The 24,533-nt window shown below is 46.6% G+C and overlaps 2 protein-coding genes across 3 annotated transcripts in view; one reads left to right on the top strand and one right to left on the bottom strand.

Annotated features, from left to right (window-relative positions):
* Nucleotides 1-2,915, bottom strand: part of Ih (hyperpolarization activated cyclic nucleotide gated potassium channel Ih) — a 325,658-nt gene extending 322,743 nt beyond the window's left edge. The window contains exon 1 of the mRNA XM_037412101.2: nucleotides 1,567-2,915. Coding sequence (XP_037267998.2) covers nucleotides 1,567-2,780 — 1,214 coding nt within the window. The 5' untranslated portion in view covers nucleotides 2,781-2,915. The remainder of the gene's footprint in view (nucleotides 1-1,566) is intronic.
* The window catches only part of LOC119159369 (unconventional myosin-Ie-like), a 292,958-nt gene that overhangs the window by 80,465 nt on the left and 187,960 nt on the right, over nucleotides 1-24,533 (top strand). The gene's annotated exons all lie outside the window — the stretch shown is intronic.

Genomic DNA, 24,533 nt, shown 5'->3' with positions numbered 1-24,533 from the left:
TGTTGGTTGTAGTAATCGGCTGTCATCGCTATAGTTTTACAACCCATATGGAGCTATTGTTGGACGAAATTGCTGTCGGTCATCTTATACGACAGGCAGCTTCCGCCTCACCACAACGAAGTACTGCAGAGACGCATCAGACGAGTGTGCGCTTACCCTCCTAGCGATAGCGACAAACCTATTTCTATCATAGGCATTCTCGGAGGCGTTCTCATTTTGGCCAAGCAGCATCGTTGTTGCTTATTTCTGGGCGGTTGGGGATCGCGCTACCGGCCACCCCTGCCTGCGGCAGCGTGGGATGATGGAGTGGCAAGACGAATCCTCCAGATGATTACTTCGTGGAAGGCGCGGCGTCTCTGGCGTGGTCCAGAGAACGCGTTTGTTTTTGATTGCCTGAGGAACGACAGATGTGTAGCTTCACTGCTGGCATCCCGGTCCGAGATGGGCTGTAATGGGGTGGTGGAACTAAGAGCTTGAGTCCTTGGCGGCAACGGCGTTGCAGTGCAGGAAGTGTGTGCCCGCAGGGCGTACAGACGGGTTGGGATCTCGTTCCGTTTACCTGTGGTGCTTTGCACCGGTTGGTTCGTTAAGCTAGTTTCTTAGTACTCGTAATGCCAATTTGCGGATAAAAAGTTTTCGTTGTCATTTTCAATGCTAGACCTGCCGCGGGCTTTCTGAGTTGACACCAAGACGTGTTCTCAACGAGAGCGGCAGAAATAGCGTCGTTTTCTTTCCTCAAGCTCTCGTCGTCTGCCTAAAGAGATCATTCTCGGCTTTTATGGCGCTTCGTTTGTCGTGTTTTTTTTCTTTTTCTTTTTTGCGAATCCTCGGGAAACTGTGAATGAAAGAGGAACCAAAAACGTAGAAGGCAGCGAGATGAAACATAAAGGCGTCTGCTTTGCTACCTTACGCAGAGAGAATGGGGAAGGGCAATAGAAAACGAAATGAACAGGGATGAACGGAGGATGAAGGAAAGTGTTACAGAAACCCTATGAAACTGCCTCAGAGCACGTGTACTACAAACTAGCCTGTATTCATTGTTATACGCAAAAGAAGTATATGCTCTGTGACGACAGTCTCTGTGATATTACATCTTGTTGTTTGCGATAAATAACCGTGCACTCACGAGTAACCGGCCGTATTACTGTTTATTCATGTACCCTAAAGGCCCGAGGGCATTACATAGGGGGGGGGGGGGGTAATAGTATACATATATAGAAACTAACACGAACAATCATGTGAGAAAATGTATGAAAAAGTGAATAACAATAACTGTTGATGAACTACTTCGCGGCAGGTATGCTGTCGCCGTTCATTCAAAGTGGCGCATAAGGGATTGCTTACTGCGAATTCGTTCATGAAACTTATAGTTTGCAAATATGAAACACGTGCTGATTTTTTTTAAGACGTCATTTCTCACCGACAATTTGTTTGCGACTTTCTATTTATGACTTATTTGAAACCGTACTGTCAGTGGAAGATTCGAAGCTTCGTCGCACTAGGCAGCAATGCAACTGCACGTCATCCATAGTTAGAAAGCATGCACTACGTGGTTCCTCTACTCACGGTTGTCCGGCGGCGTTGTCGTAGCCGGCGGAGGCGGCGGTGTAGGCCTGCAGAGGTTGTACGAGCGCCCTCTTCCTGAGAGTCTTTCTGGCGACACCCGTCAGTTGCTCGAAGCTGGAAGCGAGCTGAGAGTTGTTGAACACCTCGGACAAGAGCATGTCCTCGCTGCCAGCCATCGCCGCGGTTAGGCACGGTGGCGTGGAGGGCTTCTCGCGCGTGTCCACGTCTACGGACGCGGTCAGGTGCGAGAACATCAAGCGCCGCTGCCGCAGCGTGGTGGGCCTTGGCGCCGGCACGGGCTCTTCCAGGGCGGAGAAGCTGCCGGCCGTCTGGCCCGTGATTTCGCGGAGCATCACCTCGCGCTCTTTGGATGACAGAATCTTGTGGTCCTTGCCGATGACCTCTTGGGCCAGCTTGGCAGTGACCGGGTCGGGCGGAGGAGAGACGAGCGGCGCCGTCATCGTCTGCTGCAGCGGCAGCGACGAGGAGGTTGTCATCTTGTCCTCCAGGCTCTTGGAGGTCGTCTTGGTTTGCTGCGGGTGTCCCCTGGAGGGACTCTCCAGAGAGGAGCTCTTGTTGCTGGCGGCGAGCGATGGCTGTCGGACGGTGGCCGCTGGTCTCGTCGTCTGTTCGACCTCGGTGACAACGTCGAACTCCCTGGACGTCCTGTTTGGTGGGGGCTTGGGGTTGCTGCGCGTCCTGGGTCGCATGGGTGCCACATAGCCAACCCTGCTGTCCATGAGCGACCGCGTGGGGCTCTTGAAGGTGGTAGTGTCGTCGTCGCGCTGCTTGCTACTGCTGCTGCCGATGTTACCGCTGCGGTTCAGCACTTCCGGCGAACAGCTCTCGCTGCGAAAGTGCCGCCTGCGTCCCGGTGCGTGGCGCCTCTCTGTCTCGTCGTCCGCTCTCAAGGCCCTCTTGGGGCTCTGGCGGGACGTCCTCTCCGTGCGCTGCTGCGAGTGCTGCTGTTCTTGGTGATGGTAGTTGCCCGCGGGTACTTCACTGCTGCTGATGCTGATGCCTTCTTGTTGGTCCTGAATGTGGTTGCTTTCGCGCTGCTGCTCGGTTCGTCCGCGGTCCCCGTCCCTCGGCGACGTCTCGGCTGCCGACGTTGCTCCCGCTGCTGGTGACTTATCGGGGAACGCGTCGGTCTCCTGAGATCCCCAAGGGCTGACGACGCCCGGGTCGTTCGTTTGGATCGTTGACTGAGACATGCTCTACGCTGCTGTGGTGGCTGTGCTGGTGTAGTGGTTCTTGTGGCCTTTCACTCTTCCCGCTCACTTTTGGCGCATTATATTGTATTTTTCCTGCGTGTTTTCTTTGGCACTGTTTCAGGTCGGGTGTTCGTGTAGCGATGTAGAGACGACTTCTTTTGTGGGTCGAGGAGTGGCCGGGAAAACTTTTCTGCGAAGACTCTTGGTGTGGCTTTGGAAAGGGAGACCTCGTTCACCTCATGATCTGCAGCACAAGTACCTGTAAAAATAAATAAGGAGGTTCACGATACAAATCACGCATTTTTCCAATTTCACTCTTGTTTGCTTTAGCACCTAGCTGATTGGTGCAGTGCATATCTGGCGTCATTGTTGAAATGTGGCTACAAAAATATTTCCTAGCTGGGAGAAAAACACTATTAATTGCAATGTGTGAGCTACTTAAGCGTATCGTCTTCAAGCCGACCTTAAAAGCACCGTACGTCTCCGTTGTAGTGAGAATAGAAAACGGTGGTCAACATCATTGTTTTCTATTCGCAAAGGTGACGGTAAAGGTTTTGTAAATGTTATACCAAGCTTCACTCGGCAACATATCGTCATCTTGGGTGAAAAGAGTGACCGCAAATGAGACCCCGGTGGTGAACACTTGTATCACCTGTTCCAGCTATGACCCCGAATAGACGCTTTGCACTGGTTCGCCAAGCGCACGTGAGCCCTAGACCTCGTCCGCGGTTTCATATCTGATTGATTGATTGATTTGTGGGGTTTAACGTCCCAAAACCACCATTTGATTATGAGAGACGCCGTAGTGGAGGGCTCCGGAAATTTTGACCACCTGGGGTTCTTTAACGTGCACCCAAATCTGAGTACACGGGCCTACAACATTTCCGCCTCCGTCGGAAATGCAGCCGCCGCAGCCGGGAATCGAACCCGCGACCTGCGGGTCAGCGCGGTTTCATATCTATCCTATAGCCTTTTTCAGGTGTAATAACTGACATTTTATGAACTGCTTGCTCTCTTTGAGGATGTTCTAATGAGAGTATACTATAGCGCGGCCATGGGGAGAACTGGCCACAGTGCCTCAGTGATTCCAGGGCGCATTTCCTTCGTCATTCCGAGGCCTAATATGATTACATAAAAACATTGCCAGTGTTGTGGCCCTAAAACCACTCCTTCTACGGCTCGTGCTAATAGCAGGGCCATCAGCGGGCGCACCGCGTGACAACGAGGCGCGCTCCAGGTGTAATAGAGCCATTATTCCGTGGCATGCATACTCTGGTCTCGCGGGATGTGGCGTTGCCGCCTGGTTTGTCATCATTTATGCATGAACCGTAACGAGAGAAGTCTGTTGATGGCGTCATTAACATATCTCTCTTCTTTAGTGAATTCTTTTTTGTTGTGTTCGGTTTCTCTTCGCTTTCGTGTACCTGCAGTAGGACAAAATGCGACCTTGGATGGAACTAGAGCGCTTCATCCTACTTTCCTGTTTGATCATTAAGCTGCGAATCACTTCATTGCATACTACAGACACTTTGAGCGTTCCTCAAAGGACGGTCCCGGCAGCACTCACATAACCTTGGAGATACTTAGAGCACACATTAGACGCCGTGCTCGCACCCCTGCCCGCCACCTGGCTTCTACTCCAGAAGACTGGTTCTGTGCATCTTTTTGCTAGATTACTTCGACCAATCAAGAGTGCCTGCTAACAGACTACACACCTAACGAAAGAATCCTGACACTTCCTTGGTTCCTGGATCAACCTAAACATTATCGGACAGTACCAGGGATTCGTAAGATGGCGGAGCTCTCGTCGCCAGCTTTGAAGCAGCTGTCAGTGCTGATGCTACACGAGGAACATGCAGGCCGCACTAAACTGTACACGGAAGATTTGATGACTGTTGAGGGATCTGCAGGAGTTGTGGACTTCCTAGCAAAAGGCGAAACGTATAACTTCAGAACGTCCGATAGGACTGAATCGACAGCTTTGGAGCTGGCGGCACTCCGCCGTGCACGCTTCGGCTGACTCAACGGGAGTCACCACAATAACGGGGCGCATTCACCGACTCCGAGTCAGCCCTGCAGTGTCTGTCGTCAGCATGCGTGTCGTGGTGCACAAAACCAACTAGTAGTGCAAATAAGATAAACTTATCAGCAATAGGATGACAAAAAGGCATGACTTCTTTTTCCAGTGGCTTCCAGGCCACTATGGCATCGACGCCAACGAACATGCCGACGATTCTGCCAGGAACGCTCTGAAAGTGGCGTACCGTAATCCATTCTAATATCAATAACCGACGAAGTATCAAAGATTCGCTCGCTCGCCCGTGATGTAACCGACGCAGTGTGGAACACTACTGGTTTTCCGCACACCCGCCTACGCCGTTAGGATCGTTCACTTCAACTTCAAATTCCATCCGGACTATCCAGATCCGAAACAACTGTCCCCTACCGCTTGTGGCTTGGAGTATCATCCACAAACAGTTTTATTTTTGTCGAATCGAAATAGTTGACAGTGCTGAGTGTGATCACTGTGGCAGTGATAAAACCATTGTCCACGTCCTATGCGACTGTCCTCATTATAGCTCCCAAGGACAACAGCTTTCGGCAACGCTAGCACGTCTCGTTAAGCGGCCGCTTTCCTAGTAGTGAATTTTTTTTTTAGCGCTGGAACATTTTACCTTCCAACCAGACAGAGGCGAAGGCGCTGCTGAAGTTTTTGTGTTCAACGGGACTCGCAAAATGACTGTGCCACTCCTTTTTTAAACAATTCATCGTTTTTTTTTCCCTCCTTACCTTTCTATTCCCGGTGTGCCATCCCCTGGCTACGCCTCTGTTGCCAAGGCACTGGCGCCGCGTCCAGATGGTGCGACGCAGGGAACGCCTCCCACTCCTCACACTGCACGAGTTCTGTGTCATTGTCCTCGCCACAGCTCCCGGAGACTACAGTTCTACACCCTGGAACGGCTGGAAAACCAGCAGCTTTCCAAGCAATCTATTTGGAATGACGGAACTTTTCGAGCTTTCCTCTAGAAAGCGACGAAGGTGCTGCCGAAATTTCTGTGATCAACATGCTTCGCTGAAGGACTGTGATACACCCGGGTTTGCTTGCTTGCCTGCATGGGTGTTTCAAAGTGGGTATCAAAGTAGATATTTATCTTCAAGTTAACCTTATGTTTGTGTCTCTCTCTTTGGCTCCGTAAAAAAAAAACAAGACCCCCATCATCTGGCGAAGCCTTTCACGCCGCCGATTAGAACAAGTTGTGTTGGCGATTAAAAAAACAGCAAAAAACACATTCTCTTTGAACGACAATCCGCCTCATTGACTGCCCTTCTGTCTTTTCGTATATAATGCCAATCAGCGGAAATTCCTCGCGAACATTGACTGATTGCGTTCTTTGGAGACAGTTGCCTTCGGTCAACGTTCGTTGAAACGTGATTTTCGGGTAGAACGAAGAAGCTTAGTAGGACTGGAGACAAAAAAAAATAAAAAAATGAGTGCGTGGATGAAGTTAGTCGTAAGTGATGAAAAAAAAAAAAACGTGGATATCTTCAACCAAAACTAAGACCGACCGAGCGTTTCAATCTAGTTCCACTTACCGTTTCGTACTAACATGCGTGGGGTGCCGAAGCGCGTTTTCTTTTATATTATTTTTCCATGAAAGCTGCCATCCTCCTGCTTCATCGTTCTTGTTTCGCGCCAGTAATAGGTTTCGGCCGAAGAACGTGCCTCGCGAGTTAGTAAAAAAAAAAGCGCATTGTGAAAGCGGCCTTTCATTCTCTGGAACGCAAAAAAAATGCAAAAATTGAGATTGGACGGTTGTTTGCTAACTTCGTTTTTCTCCTTCGCATTTTTTTTTCAGTTGTTAATTGATATGTGAGATGACTGGCACAAACGAGGTGCCGGCTATTCCTAAGCTGTTTAATGAATAACATACAATTCAGAACTTTCTCTTCGTTACGCAATCAGTAGCATTTCGGAGTGGTTAAAAAAACGCCATTCCTGCACGGAAGACGCTGCACAGTCACAGCGAAAGCTAGAAGAGCGGTCTTTAGAGCCTTTCAAAAAAACTCATTGGGTAACTACGCACGCACACTTGCTGGACTAGGGCATTAATAACAAAATTTTTGGGGTAGTAGGCCGACATTCGCTTTGCTATTTTTCGTCATTCTAAGAACTGTCGTATCCGCTAAACACTTGCAAGGAATTTCATGCCTATTGTTCATGCAGTGGCTGACGACGATGATGAATTATGGCTGTAGTGTGTATGCGGCACCGTTAATAGGGGAACAATAACAAGCTTTTGAAATGGGTTGGTGCATCGGACGACCCACTCGTTATGCTATTCGCATTGTGCGACGACTGGTTGTTCTTTCGCTGTTTTAAAACGCTTTATAAGTCGTATTAACGCGATTGATTTCCCGACATCAAACCTACCTAAGGCAAGCTTGCCAACAAGTCCCAAGCATTGGTGTGGCTCAGTGGTGAAATACTGGACTGGCACCCAGCGGACCCGCGTTGGAGCCCCACTGTGTCATTGGTGCTAGTGTTTTTTTTTTTTTTAAATGCGAAGCATTTCGTAGTGAACTCCAGTGAAACTAAAATTGGAAACTCCGGGAAATGTGAAACAAACGCGAAAGGCTCGAATTGAAGCCTTTTAGTGGCCTGGTTTCTCGTGTTGTAATAAAACGAGGGATAAGTTTTCAATCAAAGAAGGGGGGGGGGGGGGGGGGGAGTCGTAGAACATGCACACAACACGGGTGGTATATCCAACGGCACCACTTTGTTTCACCTGTCTCTTTAGCATATTAACAAACCTCAAGCTTTTTTTTTAAATTTTAAGCTGCAAGTATACAGATGTTGGCCATCCGGCATGTCCGGTACAATGTTAGTGAATGGCTGCAGTACAATGGCAGACATTACGCACCAATAAAAGACATTATAAACCCAGCTTTTTTTTTTTTTTTTGGGGGGGGGGGTGTTAAAACCGTTTGGTCATCGGTGGTTATTACGAAGCTCAATAGTGTGGCGGTTGCCTGTTCTCGCTAGACTAGCAGCATCGTGACTTCAGAAATAGCTAGTCTTTTTATTCTACCTTTCTTGCACAAGAATTTGATTTTCCTGCATTTCATGAGACGTATTATTTTTCACCTTATCTTCTAGTACCAATAAAGGGCGTATCATTATAAAATGGAGGCTGTAATTACGTTAAGAAATACTTCCACCACGTAGTAGATCTGCAGAATATCCTATTTCAATTAGGGATATTTTAAAAATGGAAGAAAAAAACCAATAAAAGAAATATCGACTAAAAATCTCAAGATTTTTGGTGCGACACATTACTTGAACGCATAAAAAATTAAGCAAACAAATGAACAACAAACAACTCCTACTCTAAACAGAAATAAAGATATATTAAAGAAATTTCATGACATACCACAGTACAAACAACACATGCGCGTATTCCATCAAGACCACGTAGCAGGTGCATAGCAGCTTTGAAAAGATTTCATGCGCATAATTGTCCGTGGTTTAAAGCGTGCTAGCCATCACAGACAATGCTGACATATTATAGCGCTTCACTGAGACAAGCTACTTTCAACATTATCTATTACATATGTAGTAATCGACAATTTCAAATTCTCGAGTAACACCATAAAACACAAAGTATGCACTAAGTGGTTGAAGTACGCACTAGGCACAGGATATCACCATAGCGTTCAACTTTTATAGTGTTCAAGGGACTCCAATTTTTCTTACGTAAGCTATGCATCGTCCTCGTATATATTTAATATAACTCAAAATTAGGGATCAGAATTATCGATTTCGTGCCAGTTTTTAAAAAGACTTCGTTTTTTTTGAATTTTGGAAAACTGGAGGTGCTTGGAATAGAAGTGAGATTGTCACTCGTTGCTCGAGTCACTGTCGGAAGAAAACTTTCCTTAACGGGCAAATGGGTTGGTCAAGTTGGGTATGGCATGTCGACCACCTTCATCGACTTATCCGGACAGAAGGAAAGCAAAGAGAAGGAGAATTCACTGTGAGTGAAATGGGAGATATCGAGCCCCATTCTGCTCATTCTCTTTGCCCGCTGTTCTTCCCATTTCCAGCCATCCCTCTCACTCAGCGGCATTGTGCTTCTCTTTGTGCCTGAACGCGCATCTCATAAGGCTACATAAGCGGTGGGTCAGGCAGCGGCGACGCCCAAATCACCGCCGCCTGCAAACACCGAGCCCGAATCTGCTGACCCCGGGGCCGAGCGTGGGCTGAGCCCGAGCCAATCTTGACAACCACTCTGGCTTCTCCCTTTCTCCTCTGCTCCGGCAGCGTCGACGCACTCTCCACTTGTCGCCCCGGCACGCGCGACCTGTCGCACATTGCTTCTTCCCTCGTGATGGCAGGTGGTTCCCTCTCCACCTTTTCCGGCCTTCCTCTTCCCCATTTCGCTCCCGCCATTTTGCTCTTCTGTCCTTTACCTTCATGGTATCTGATGTCGCGCGGAATATCGACGGCAACGCATACACCAGCTGGCTTCCTCTGTTTCGTGTCACTAAAGGGACGCAGCGTTGGGGAAGCTGTCGTTAGTGTAAGGTGCCGGACGTTAACTCCAGCGAAAATTTTCTACCACTTATGAATGGTTTCGTCTTAATTGTGCATATTTTGTGACGGATGATTACATGTCTGCTGGTGTATTGGAATAACTTCGTAGTCGTTCAACGCGGGTGAATTCGGTCGCCCAGGTTTACTTTCATGAGCTGAGGAGCAACATGATTCCCGGACCTTGATCAAGAGGTCATTTCCAGGTTATTCAATTGTTTCTGCAAAATTTTTTGGCCGAAAGTTTAAAGGGTAAAACGGCTGTCAAACGAGCATATCGCAGCTATTGCTGCCACTTTTACTTGATATTCGCGGAAGATACCAGCGTCATTATACGTGGTTTACATTAGGATCTGGTGTCGTGGATGCATCTTAATCGAGCAGGTGGAATAACATCGCTCGTTCATGGTGATCGGTCAACGCTTACTCTAGCTTTGGCAGCGCTGCGCGCAATTAAGCGCTAGGTATGGCATACCTCGTATGCGCGCTCCTGATGCACACGTATCTTTCTTCGTTTGTTTGTGTTCGCGTGCGTGTAGCCTCCGAGCGTGTGTTTGACGGGGCGATGTGCGTGCCGTGTCAATTCGCTTGGCCGCACGTCGGTTTCCTCTCGACGGACGTGCGCGAAAAGCTTCCCTCGCCTCGCGTATAATACGATTCCCCGTTTGCTCTTGTGTTTCTCGTTGCTTCCTCAACGGACCGTAAGTGGCTCAGCTGTCACTTTGGCCAGACGCTGGCGGAGGGAAACACACGGAATCAGCCGGACCGAACCTGGCGTACGATACCTGCCTTGGGCGGGCACTCGCTTCGACTCGGCGCAGTCGCTAAACCACCCCACCGCTTCTCTCTTAGAAGTGTGGCAGCTTGGGCTAGTTGGTATGGCATGACGATAGTTATAGCGCGAGAACAAAACGACGACACACAGACAAGAAGTGTCTTTCGTGTCCTTCTCGTCTCTGTGTCGTCGTTTTGTTCTTGCGCTATAACTATCGTCATGCTTCTCTCTACCACGGAACCTTACCGATGAAGGAAAGGGTAGGCAGAACACGCTGTCGCCCTCCTTCCTGCGTGGTAGAGAGTTAGGGTGTAGGGTTTAGTGGGACTGAAACCCACGACACATTAAGGTGCGCCGATGGAGCTACTGAGGCGTGTCTGCCGAGTTAGGGTCCTTGAGGTCATGGGATTGGTGCCTTCGTTCGCTTCTACTCTTGTTTCTTCGTCATATATTGTTACTACTGCTGCTAATGCTACGCTACCACCACCTTCACCACCGACACTAAAGCATCATGAACATCATCATCATCATAAATAACGACACCTTCACTGCAGAACCAAGTTCTAGATCCGTGGTTTTCGAATGAGGGTCCGCGAATCCAATCCTTAATAATAATAATAATAATAATAATAATAATAATAATAATAATAATAATAATAATAATAATAATAGTGCATTTTTAAGGCACACTGCTTCCCTTAACAGCGGCCCTTTATATTATTTTTATTCTTCAACTTGCTACGCTACTGCATTAAGGTGGAACTGACATGTGTTTTTTTTTCCCTTGTCAAGCATGTGGTTGCGAAGTTTTTGTTGCAGTCTTCCTCGGCATGTGCCCTCTAGCATGCTTTTTCTTGGTATGCATATTTGAACAGTCAAGATAGCTATAAGCTGGTTGAAGGTGGATGCAAATAAAGCAACTCGGTAAAAAGGTGAGACGAATTGTTGTGGCTAATTATTAGTTCGACCATTCTTTTCCTGACAAAAATAAAACGCACATATCTCACGCTGCGTGTCTTGTTAATTTACGACATACACCCCCCCCCCCCCCTCCCTTTATATCTCACAGCAAAAAAGCCGCCGTGGTGGTCTAGTGGCTAAGGTACTCGGCTGCTGACCCGCCAGGTCGTGTGATCGAATCCCGACTGTGGCGGCTGCATTTTCGATGGAAGCGAAAATGCTGTAGGCCCGTGCGCTAAGATTTGGGTGCACGTTAAAAGACCCCAGGTGGTCGAAATTTTCGGAGCTATCAACTATGGCGTCTCTTATAATCATATGGTGGTTTTAAAACGTTACATCCCACATATCAATCTCTCACAGCAAAAGGTTTCCCCATAACTTCCACGGCTCGAAAGGGTTCCCAGAAACATTCATGCCGGAGAACCGCTGGTCTAGATGCAGTACAGTAATACAGAAAGCTGTGATGTTCGTACATTTGATTGATTCTGGTTAAACTGGCTTCACGCTGCTGTTACTCCTTGTTTACCTGGTGGAAAACAGTTCAATATGCGTAGAAGTTCTTTTTCTCTATTTGTAAAAAACATCGAGTGTAAAAAATAATGCAGAACGTTGAAAACAATTTACCGTCAAAAAACGCGGTACAACTAACTTGGTTACGTGTGTCATTTTATGTTATGACACATTTTGTTCTTTCACTTTGTTTCCCGAAAACGTCGGTTGCCCGCGGCTCTGTTGACATCCGCAGACCCGTGAACGGCAACCCTTGAGCAATATGCTCTGTTTGCTGAGGCTTGCCACGGCCGCCGCCGAGTGACTGCGTGAAGGGGAAATGACGTCATATATAGGCGCCCTCGGGGCTCGGAATTCCGGGATGCTCTGACGTCCAAGTTGTACCTCGACGGGGTGGGTGGGGAAGATTCCCCCCCACGCACGTTTTTTTTACGGTCGCCGTTAAAACTCTTCACTTTTCCAAAGCAGCTCACCGCAACTTTTGCTTCAGTCCTCCACCCCGCCCCTTTTTCTTCCCACACGGTGGAAGAGCCATCGAAGTTCCTTTTATTGGACACTGCTTTTGCTTTTACAGCGTGAAAAGTAATATCGAGGGCACTTCGGAATTTGCTCTGCGGGTTCGTTTCTCGGAAAATTTTGATGGCCGGATTAGTGTGAAGACCGAACGCCGATAGTGGCAGAATCACTGTACACTTCGTGAAATATCATTTGGGGCCGCCACGATGATGTCGTGATTACGGCGCTCGATCGGTGACCCCAAAGTCATGTGTTAGATCCCGGCCGTGGTGGTTGAATTTTGATGGAGCCGACGTGCTAGGCGCCTGTGTACTGCACGATGTGTAACGAACACCAAATAGAAATCTCCGGAGCTCTTTATTATGGCGTCCGTCATAATCGCATTGGTGTTTTGGCAGCTACAGACATTAATATTGCCGCCATTGCTGAACGAGCCGCTGTGGCTCATACTCGTTTTGGGCTGCGAAGAGGAAGAGAACAATTTCGTTGCTCGGGTTCAGGTGAACTCCTGGCTGCAGGTCTTGTTTTGCTCGTGACAGTACTGGTGGAGGTGCTGGGTATCGATCCCAGTACCTCTCCCAGAAGGCACTTCGAGACGTTCCCGTTTCACCCCGCAAACTGAAGTCGTTCACGTTTGACGGCTCAAACCGTACTTTTCGCGCTGTGAATCACCAGTGAGTGACTGACTTTATTGGTAACTTCGCGTCTTTCTTTTTGTTTCGTCTTTCCCTCACATTCTTTCCTAATTTTCTTATTTCTCATTTAACTCTTGGCTCCACAACCAACTATGTTATTCCGCCTTACGCCATTCATTTTGCTTGCATGGTAATTTTCATCTCATTTTCTTTTTTTTTTCCTTCATGTACAGCATCGAGACGATGCTTCTTGGGAGAGGGGGTAATGCCACCATCGATGAACGAGCCGCTGCGGCTGATACTCGTTTTGGGCTGCGAAGAGGAAGAGAACATTTTCGTTGCTCGGGTTCAGGTGAACTCCTGGGGTCAGGTCTTGTTTTGCTCGTGACAATATGATACTTCATCAGTAGTGCCAAAATCACGCAATGGATTATTTCCAGTTCTTTTGCCTCGTGTTGTTAGGTTATTCGCAGACGAACCAGTTAAGACTTGTGCGTCTCATATTGGCATAGCTTGTACCAGTGCAGCGTGGCAACTTCAGTATTTTTGCTCCGAGAACCAGCTATTAAAGGGCCGGATGTATATTTGTATGAAATATGGATATAGCTATCGATACACCGATCGTTAAGCTCGAAGAAAGAATGATGACGCGTGGTTTGGTTGTATGCACTTCCTAAGATTTGATGAAGATATTTTTGCTCGCTCGTGGTATTGATAAGTAAGTACAAAAGGTACTCAGACAGAAAACTTGTGTTTATTTTGCAAACGCTCAATTCAAAAATAAACCTTTAGAAAATTTCACCTGGACAACAAGGACAACGTTTAGATGAAAGCAGGTTCATAACAATGCCCGGCCTTTGTGCATTTGTACCTTGCTAGGGGGTCAAAGCGTGCTGTAGAAACTTCGAATATATGACAATGCTAGATTTTTTCTAACTGTATAATAAACGTAGGAATAATATAAAATGTGCGTATATATTGGATGAGGCATTGGTGTTAATAAAACATATAACTAAAAAAACACAGTACCGACGTAAATACACACGTGATTCATTTTGTTAACACAAATCGCGCCATATTCCAGTTAATATAATAGTCTTACTTAAGAAACAAAGCAAACTAACAGGGAAAAAAACGTTCAATAGCGTATTACGAACCGCTGATTATTACTCTTTCTCTTACTAGACAGCTCTTTTTTATTTTAGTTATTTCTAGTTCTTCACAGTCCGACGTTATTTCTATTTTTATTTATATTTTTATTGGAGCCATCTCTCAGAGAACGTCCGTAAGTTTTCCACTATGCATAAAGGCGCCACCGCCTTTAGTAGCAGCGCGAATTGTGCTCACATTCGTACCGTGTACAACCAAGAAGTGACGCGAAAGCGTCAAGGAGTCAGGCCGTGGCGTGCTTTGACGGATGGCATACCCTTCTGCATTGCTGCGCGTGGTCTTGATTTGTCTGATAGTCAAATCGAGACCACGTACAGAGTTCCAAGCGTCCGTTCGCGCAAGTACCTCTGTAGAGTACTCAAAGCGTCGAGGACAGCGGCAATGATTGTAATAACCAGAGATAACGATATCGATTTCACAAAGGACTCTGCGAAAGAAGACCAAAGGATATTAGGCATGAACGAAAAAAAAAAACAAGGAACAGGCGTAAAAGAATGGGCAAACGAACAAAATTTCTCGTGTAAACGAGGAAGTGTAACCGGCTGTGGGGAAACAGCCGTTGCAGTGCGTGACGGCGACAGGCAGTCTTAGTTTCCCCCTGCAGGAAAGGCGGCGTTGCATACCCTTTTATACTCGTCGATAAGGCTGATAACGACGACGAGGAAGCTGTCTCGCCCTGTACCCGGGGGCACAGACGCACACCAGCGCCGCTCTTGATCGATTGTCACGTCGGGCACGGCGAGCTCGCACGCGGGGCTTTCACGTTAAATCTTTCGTTAGGAGGTGTGCCGAGCAATCCAGAGGCAAGTGATGACAGTGTCACCGACGGGAAACCGAGCTCGGGAGAAAGGGATTCTCTCCACCCAGCCCCACGTTTTCTGCGGCTGATCGCGGTGGGTCGATGAAACAGTAGCGTCGGGCGTGCGACGTTTACCGAGAGCTCAATATTGGAACCACGTTCCGTGTGTTTTTTGCGCTCGTTGTACGCTATTTCGATACTGAGAGAGAGAGAGAGAGAGAGAGAGAGAGAGAGAGAGAGAACACAATCTCTCAGAGCGAGCGTGTTGTGAGCGTTGACGTGAGCACGATGCGCGTGACTAGCGTTCGGAAGCGGACCTGACAACCGACGCTACGCGGCAATTTTTCTTTTATTTTTTTTTTCATTCTTGTTCATCGTGAACAAGAAAAATCTCCGGGATAGAAATGAATTGCGTGACTGTGTGCAACGTGGTTGGGGGCGTCCTTTTTCGAGTCGGCCGTGACGATAGCCTCAAGACAAGACACCACTTTCATTTTCTTTTCTTTTTTTTGTAAAGGTTTCGAAAATTTTAACCCTAATGAAATGAATTTGGGCGAAAGTAAAAACAACAAAAAAGAAGCATTGTTTATGCTTCTGATTTGTGGTAGCAGGGGGTCAAGTTACTTTGAGTAAAGACTTGAGGGCCTGTGCACCACCAGAGGAACACGAAGCACATGACAAGAATGTCGTCCTTTCCTGGTGGTGCTTTGGCTTCTAATCTTTTCCTCTATGTACGAACTAGCCCAGCGACAAGTCCCAAGTGTGAATTTAGATAACGGTATTTGTAAACATAATCGAATAGTGTTTTTTTTTACCCTCCTATTTCTTGTCGCTTTTCGTGGTTACTAATCAGCGCCAATTGTTTTGCCTTCTTGTGACCTTTGAATATATTTGTTTCTCCTGATGTATAAACTGTAGTTTCTCTTTTTATATTTATTCGGCCTTGTTTTGCGCATTTTGGGTGTATACAAATGATCCTATTTCTTCCGATGATGCAGCCAACATTTAGGCCTTGCAACGAACCTCAACCCAGTCGAGCTGTTTTTCAAATGGCTCTTAGCTTATGGTATTTTCCAAAAATCTAGTATTGTGAAAAGAAATGTGCATTTTGTTTTATTGAGCATGACGATGGGGGGGGGGGGGGTGCTATGTAATGCGATGTGATTGGTGCGCGCATAACTATGCCAGAATCTGTAGCTCTAAAAGAAGGATACTTGTGTTTTGTATGTTACGACGAGTTGCGTCATGTGTAAACTCATTAGCATGTTTCGAGATCTGTCACTGCAGAATGGAAATGCCGTCGGAAAAACTAGAACGAATAAGCTTCGGGCCTCGGTTTTCGAATGGGAATTCAAACTTTGAACTACGCAAGCAAGGATGCGCTTGTTTTTGCCTCGTGTTTTATCGCCTATTGACAAGAGATCGAGCTGAAAAGCGCAAAACTGCGGGCAGAGCTTCCCCAAGTATTCAACCACACATTAAGGACGCTTCTCATCGGGGAGTGCGTGCGATAGAATCCACAATGATATGGCGTTTCAGTATGTTTGCTTCACCTCTCACTGCGATATAATGCGGCGAAGCACGCTTCAAAGGACCAAAGCTCTGTGGCGTGAGGTGGCGGTCAGGGAAATTTCCGCCAGATGTGCTCTTAGCCCGTTTGTTCGTTCCTGCTGTAACGATCAGCTATAAAATGTCGGGCACTTAAGTGGCCACATGCCCGCCCGTTGGTAATCTTTTGGTCGTTTTCGTGTGAGCGCTCGCTCTTGTGTCGTGCGCTCTCGGTTCTATGGCGTGGCGTCAGTGTCACTGGGTGCGCATTCGAGTGGCGTAATTAAATCTCCCGCGATCATTCCCCCCCCCCCCTCACTCTTGAGAACTACTACCTAGTTCGGAAAATGTGGGTCTCGAATGTTACGGCAGAACACCGTTTGCGCACGCTAAGCGCACTGCGTGTTGTATGTCGTGGCAAGAGCTGCGCCGCGCGAAGTTTGATTACAAATCGTTGATTTGATTGATTGATTTGTGGGGTTTAACGTCCCAAATTACAAATCGTTTCCGGCGAGTATGAAAGCCTCGCTTTTGGAGCAGTGTTTGTCGTTACTGTCTTCGTAATCGGGTTAAATTCACGGTACTATGCGAAATCTTTTACGTGTCGTAGTTGGCTATTATAAGTTATGTTTAATTGCTTTCTGGCTCGTTTTTTTCGTTTTTTATGACTCTCCTTCTTTCCGTATCTAAGTACATTATTTCAAAAACATTATGTACATATTTTGCTTTGTATGCTTTTAATGAAGTTTGTGTGGCCAGCCGTGTCTGTTCTGTTATCACTCTGATCTTATTTGTACCGCATGCCGTCTGTTTTTCACCGCATTGCTCGCTTTCTAACCTTAAACTTCTCTTTGTATTGGCTTGTGCTGTCTTAAATTTCCGAAAGCGTTGTGCACTTGTTAGTGAAAGTGCGCCATTCCTATAATAATAATAATAATAATAATAATAATAATAATAATAATAATAATAATAATAATAATAATAATAATAATAATAATAATAATAATAATAATAATAATAATAATAATAATAATATGTGTATGTTTATTTAAAATCATTATGCTTAAGGGCAGACTTTCGTAAAATTGTAATAAATATTAAGAACAAAGTGATCAAGAGAATTTTCAAGTAGACACATGCATGAAAAAGTAATAGAGGTGAAATCCACTTTTGGCACAAGACACCCACAATACTGTTTTCACAAAAATTTGTTGCAGGAATCGCTAGCGCCTTTGCGCATCGTACTTTATGAAAAGCGCATATATACTATGTGGCGTTATAATCGCATGTTTGTTTTTCATACGTGTGCCGCAGTTTCAGTGATGTTTGTGACACTGCGGACCACTACAAGGCGAACGCGACTGCTCCTTTTCATTTTTTTTTTAAATTCGCCTGCACGTTGAGATATCTCCCATAGCAAAGTATCGTTAATAAACTACGCGCGGTTAACCTAGCACTCGCAGACAAGGCAGAGTGTGCACGGGTGACAAAGCGTTTACAAAACATCGCACTACATAATGAAATGAATCCTTAAACACATTGTCTTTTCTGTAGTGCCTGAAGACAATGAATCGCAGTGTAAGCCGACGAGAAAACGAGTGGGTCGCGTGTACCAGTGCACGGTTTAAGAGGAGGTTCATAAATTCATTCCGCACGCACACACAAGCGCGCCAGTAACGCCCTGTCGTTACTTCCCCGCCCCCCTCTCACACACAGACAAATAAAAATGTAAAGGAGGCATTTTGGGGGAGCGTGGCCCCGGCTCATTTACTATTCACCGTCAAACAGCGCGGAAAAAACGAGCTAACGCAGCTCCGTTCATCCATGATGTAATGCCGGACACTGTCGCCCTTGTCGGCTTGCGTCCGGCGGCCACTCTGCTGCCCTGAAGTCATATTTGATGAAACCGAAATATCTGGGGTGGGCGTGTGCGGCGTAGCAATTTAGGAAATTTGATTTTTTTTTCATTCGTAAAAGCGTTCTTATTAGTATTGTGTGTGCATTGCTAGACAACTTCAGACTAAACGCATGGTCAGTGAGCGCAGCGATATTTAACATAGAATCAAGAAACTAACCTTATTGACACCACCATTAGCTGCCATTTAATAAAGCACATTTCCTCCCATGACATTTCAGGAATGTTGAGGCTGTACCGTCTCGTATCTAATAACACGATTCCCCTAACTAATAGCTGTTCCGTGCGAGATGAACGTACGCGAAACAGTAGTTCTTCCAGCTCGAAGCTACAAAGAAAACTGAGCCATTGCTAAGTTTTTGTGTACATAGAATAGTTTTTCAATGACGAAAATGCAAAAGAAAAAAAAAACTTGTGTTATTTTTCGTAGCAGCGTTCTTCTAGGTTTGTTTCGCAGGCACGAACAACCCACTGTCTCTGTTCTGAAGTTTTCTTTGGGAAAACTTATTTGTTTTGGTGTGGGTTTTTTTGTTTTCATTATTTCTGCAGTCTTCGAGGTGACAACGACTTACTTGCTTACGAAGCGTACTTCACCGTGCGGAATTTTCGCGGAAGTGATCGACCAAAAACAGGTATTCGTGTTTAACAAATCAGGCTAGCTAAGCTGCTGTGAAAAAAACGCCGCGGTTTTTCACAGAGTGGGCGATGTGGAAACGTGAATAACGAGCCTAAGACACCAGAATTCGTTCTGCTTCTGCGCCGGGTGTGGGTCTCTTTCGCTCTTGGCTTGAGTTACCCATGACTTCACGTTCGCGACACATGCTAACCACGGGACGGGCACAAATACGATCAAAGTAACCTAAACTATGTCCAAAATCCGAGTCCTTCAGCTGTGCACGAGGCCCGTGGTTTCAAAGAACTGCGACGGTGGCTGTGGGCGACGTCAAAAAGAAATAAAGGAAACCGCAGCGAGAAGTGATTTAAAGACAGGCGTGGTGGCGAACCACGGATCGTGCCTGATCCGGCAGCACTCCGATTAATGAGTTATGGGAGAGGAGGAACGACCTAGGGCAAGGTCAAAGGGTGGCCAGCATTTTCGATGTTCTGCGGGCTTGTACATCACTTTACTTTCTTTTGAACGCAGCTTTGTAAGTGCCGCTCCAGAAACATCGATTCCTGCTCACCCGCCTTCTTCGCGGTATTTGTTCGAGTCAAACAAAAGAAGGCAGGCTATTACAGTCTGTTCTTTATTTCTCTTTTGTTTTCCCGAGATCGCTTCTGTGACCGCGACTGTCCTTCTCCCTTTGATCTTTCGGAGTCCGCGGGAGTTTGTCATCACTGAGACTGCGCTGTCGGGTGCTTTCCCGCCGGTAATTGGTGGTATACGATCAGTGTCCGTTTGTCGGGAAGTGAATCACAGTGCCCAGAGATAGTGTTGCACCGTGTCTCCAAACTAACGGACGACTTCCTCTTCGGAGGTCTTTACAACGAGTCACAGCACCACGGCGTAATTTGTTACGTCATGCCTCTAACCCTTAGCACTGGTTTGAAGGTGTTTGCGTCTTTGTTCTTTTTCTTTACGAGTGACGCAAGACTGATAAAGTATTGCAACTTACGAGCGCAAAGCAATATCGTTATGCTCCTGCGTGTGTCGACGCTAGCGCTTCGTATGGCAGAGCAGCCGGCCTTATTTCTGTATTCAAAGTGATGCTTTCAGTGCGTGTAATCGGAACGTCAGCATCGGTTGTTTTTCGTTCGCATGACTTTTGAGAAAGCTGGTAGAAGCTTCGTGCCAATGTAACATTTATGTTTATATACGGCGGCTGCAATGTGCAGCCGTGTAAATTCACTGACAACTGCGAGCTACGATCCTATTGGAAAGATTAAGTACAAATATCTAACCCTTCGTAAGGGTAGAGCGCTAAGTTCGAAAATTCGGTGCACCACAGTAGGAATTCTCTAGCGGCCTTTTCCGGCGAATCCCAAGAACAGTTAAGGTGAGATCAAAATAAATATGTCCATGAGTGAGCATTTCTTGAAAGTAAAATATGAGACAGTGAAAATCTCGTTGGACAAGTGCGATAAAAAGCTCACACAGTCTCTTATAGAAGCCTTCTTTTTTTTTCCTCAGCCTATTGTATTGATCATCTCCCCCCTCCCCCTCCATCCTAGTTTGAAAACTTTTGCACCCAACGTAATTTTCCTCAGCGATCAAAGACAATTGAAGCTCTCTACGCTTTACGCGGTTTCGCAGTGCCTGAGCAACCCGCCCACCTTTGACTTGACCAAACGATGGTGTCTTGTGATGAAGTCATCGCAGAACTTCGGGCCGTGTGACGTCATAGTGACGTCATATGACCCGGTGTCGTCGTTCGCCTCAGGTGCCTTGCCAAACGTGACCGCTGGCGGCGTCGGCGTCAGGACCGAGTGATGCAATAAAAAGACAACGCGACGTTGCCATGACGTCACATGACCCGACGTCATGTGATGACGTCTTCACGCGACACGGTAGTTTGGTACAGCAACACGGATAGCATAGACGACGTGGAAAGAGACGAGTGGCGATCATCGCTTTCTCGGAAATTTGTTTTTGGAAGGTGCGTCAGCGTCGCTTTGACGACGTCTCGCATCAAATACGGTGCAAGCAGAAAAATCGGTCGTCGTCTCTATGTACTGGATGCGTGCGCGAGCCTCTTCGCTAAAGCGTAGAAGTCGCCCTAACCGTAAACTGTTCCGATAGGATGTCATCGCGTTCTCAATAGCCGTCTCCGGTCACATCTCGTGCCGTCAAAGTTCACGTTTTTATGGCTGCTTCAAGAGCTGTGGAAAGGTCCTATTTCTTTTTTCGCGTAGAGCGCGTACGCGTGAAATATAGGCTGATGAATGAGGTGCGGCGTGATATTTCGTGTGCTCTATGTATAATAACACAGCGTAGTGAGTTTCGTTTAGTCTGGTTTGAAGGCGCTCAGTTCGATGCACCAGGTTCAAGCGAATTCGATACTAAAGATGCCCAGTAGAGTGAAGAAGATAGTGCGCTCTTTGCTCAAAAGCGTTTTAGAAAGGAGTGGTTGAGTTCGTATTGCCTTTCTGATCATTAAAATAATGAAATAAATTCTCTAGCTGTACGTGAAAAAAGTACGACTTCTTTATTAACCCAGAGATGACAAAGGTTTAAAAGGAGACGTGGCTTGGAAATGATGGGAAGCCGTTGACCAAAAGAAATGCTGGTGTGCGTACGTCTACTGCAACGTTTCGAGAGGTGTCCAGTCTGCGTCGAAAGGTTACAAGATGACGGATTCGCTCGAAATTCGACGCTCATTCGCTGTAGAACTTGCAGAAACTGCTGGCACCTCTTAACCACTGCTGTCTATGGACATTGTTATTGTGGCAGGTGCATTACTTTTATCTTTTTTATCTCTAGTTTTCTGTTTATAATAATGCCAACGTTGCTATAAATTTACTTCACGTTCACAACCTGAGTGTTTGGTGTTCGAATATTCCTCTCCGTTCTTCTCTTACCATTATGCAATGTTTAGGCTATGATAGAAATAGATTCTACGTCCTAACTTAAAACGGTTATGCATTCGCTATGCTTGATTGAAGTTGTTGCCGTCATAGTTGACGTTCGCAGGGACACTTGCCGCCGGCCAGACTGTACGTGTCTCGCTTGTTGACCTCGGAGAACGTTAGTGTCAAGTGCCGACGTAGACGGCTGGGTACTGCACTTGCTGTGGTGTACATGTGTCTCTTACTGCATCATATGCTGCGGGTGAAGCCCCAAGGGGCACACATGCGGTGCGGCATTGATCAGACTAAGGGAAACGTACTCCTGGGCACACAAAGCCCAGCAGACGGCTTTCAGACCGAAGCTGGTACCTTTCGTTATCCAAACGAGAGTCGAAGGGCTGAGACAGACGGTGAGCTGGCCATCTACGTCCGGGGCCCGCCACCTCGTTGAAATTCTCTTCAGGCTTTCCCAAGAGTGCCTTCAGGTGCCATTTCTCCTCTTTCTCTATTTTTTTGTGTGTGTGCAACTATCTGTCCCCTGTTTCCCTAGACGTAAACGATTTCACGATTTCTTGCGCTGTGGGAGATCGAGCGATCCACGTGTTCGCAGGTTGCGTTCGTAAATTTATTTCATGAAAGTTCCAAGTCATTCTTCGAGGTGTTCTGAAAGCTTTGCTAGGTTTCGCAACGTGTTATATGGGAAGGGCTAACGTAAAGCGTGATAGAAATCCCCTTCCTTCTTTTTATCTCTTCTAAAGAGCTCGTAGATGGCTATCAATTTCGCAAGTTCCGTAGACTGTCACGCCGCTCCGCGGCCGCCAGCGTAATTTTTTCGAAAGGATCGAAGTAGCGGTGGGGCAGTGGCTCTCATAGCATGTGCATGTACGTCTTGGCTGGCGTTGGGCTTTCACTAGAACGTTTCTGTTGTAGTTACCGGGCGCACAAATTCACTACAATCGTCGCACAGTCTCTGTTTGCAAAAAGAGTGCGCTTTTCAGACACAGCGAAGTAACAACTGAGAGGCTTATTCGCGTTCATATCTTCCTGGGAGCACGTTTTGTGCGTATTTGTGCATGAGAAATGCGGGGCAAGTTTTGATCTGCTTGCCATTCGTCGCGTGACCTTCTGAACTGTTGCTATCGCGTTCATTGCTCCGCCTTTGCGGCAAAGCTGTGACTTTTTTCAAAAACGCCCAAAAAAATATCGACATTGCGATAGCTTAGTGAAATCGTACATCGGGAAGTATCCGCTCGAAATTGAGGATGTGAAATGAATCACAGAATGTTATAACACTATTTGGGGTTTCGCGTGACAAGCCACGTAATGATCGTGAGGCACGTCTTTAGTGGAGGGCAACGTGTACATGGACATTGCACGCCACAAGTGATGTGTTTGACATTCAGGACCTCTTCGCCTTCAACGAGGCATCGTATCCTAGTTTCTGAAGCGTCTAGGGGGCGCATAATATGCGACTGCAAAAAGGGTAGAGCCATCGCGAAGGAAAAAAAAATACTGCTGTGCAAGTCGCACATGTGCTCAGCGATACTCTCTGTGGGCGCCATATTCAACCACCCTGTGCGCCCCCTATAGGCGACGAAACTTGGGAATAGAAAGGGGCACGTTCTCACACCATGCTGAAAAAAAGACTACAGAAGGTATGCATTTGCAACCAAGGTGAAAGCCTTAGAATGTGCGAAGCTGTGGTTCTCCCATCCTTCAGCGACGAACTCAAGGAGCGTGTGTTGAGAAGAGTAAGTTATCAGCGTCCTTTCTTTTCTCTTCCTCCTCTCTGACATCACTTCTCTTCACCCTCGTTTCAGTATTCCGTTCGCTTGCTATACTGTAAAATACAAGGGTATGCATTCATTTACCATCGATGCTATGCCAGCAATCTTAAAGACGATAGTGTTTCTTGGGATAATTCAACAGAAATTTTGACCTGTCTGTATGTTGGTCTGTCAGTCCAACAATTTAGCCACCCGGCGAAGGCCCATGCTCAACGCCCACCCATCTTGATTTGTTCTGTTTTGTTCTATCTGCTTTACTGTGGAGAGGTTGAGGTCCATATCACCTCAGTTAGTACATATCGACAAGCTCTGCAGCGAAAAAGAAATAACGAATGGTATCCAAAAAGAACACTTCGCAAAAAAGAATAACCATAGCACACTGAAGCAAGCTGAAAAAAACATGGCAATGTATAGTTTGCTTGCAGCAGTTTACACTGCCATAAAGCGTTCACACGCACGCCTGTCTATTTCTATTCACAGAATATGTACTGACACATCCTTTTATATATCGCAACCGCTAGCCGTACTTCACGAGCGCTCATTCATTCCGATCTCCTCTAAGAAGTCTTTCATGAAGATGTTCACCTTTTTCTGAATATGCATCTGCAGGCCATGTTCAAAGAGAGTTCTTTAATTTTTGGGCCGTTTGTCTAAATTTGCTAGTTAATTCCTCAATTTTTTTCTCTTTAATTTCCGTACTTTACGTATTCCAAAATAATATGACGAACTTTTTCATCTTCGTAACCACAGTGGCACACCGGTGAGCTGGATGGGGGTCTTTTTTGCAGGAAGCTATTTGTATAGGCCACTTTCAGTCGAAATCTGTTGAGTAACGTCTCTAAGTATCGTGGGTGATCTGTCGCCGTTGAAAATTTTCTGTGCTGATCAACTTCATAAAGTAATAATTGATTTGACGACTGGCTATCAAACCACTTCTCCCTAGAACAGTGGTTATGTCCTTTGCGTTCTGAAATTTCGAATATCCGCTCCAGACATAGGAATTGCGCAATCCCGTCCTTCGTTGAAGGCTTTCTATAGG

The sequence above is a fragment of the Rhipicephalus microplus genome, chromosome 1 (assembly GCF_043290135.1).
Source record: "Rhipicephalus microplus isolate Deutch F79 chromosome 1, USDA_Rmic, whole genome shotgun sequence".
Lineage (NCBI taxonomy): Eukaryota > Metazoa > Arthropoda > Arachnida > Ixodida > Ixodidae > Rhipicephalus > Rhipicephalus microplus.
The sequence above is the reverse complement of the archived record's forward strand: the minus strand, read 5'-3'. Positions and strand labels throughout refer to the sequence as shown.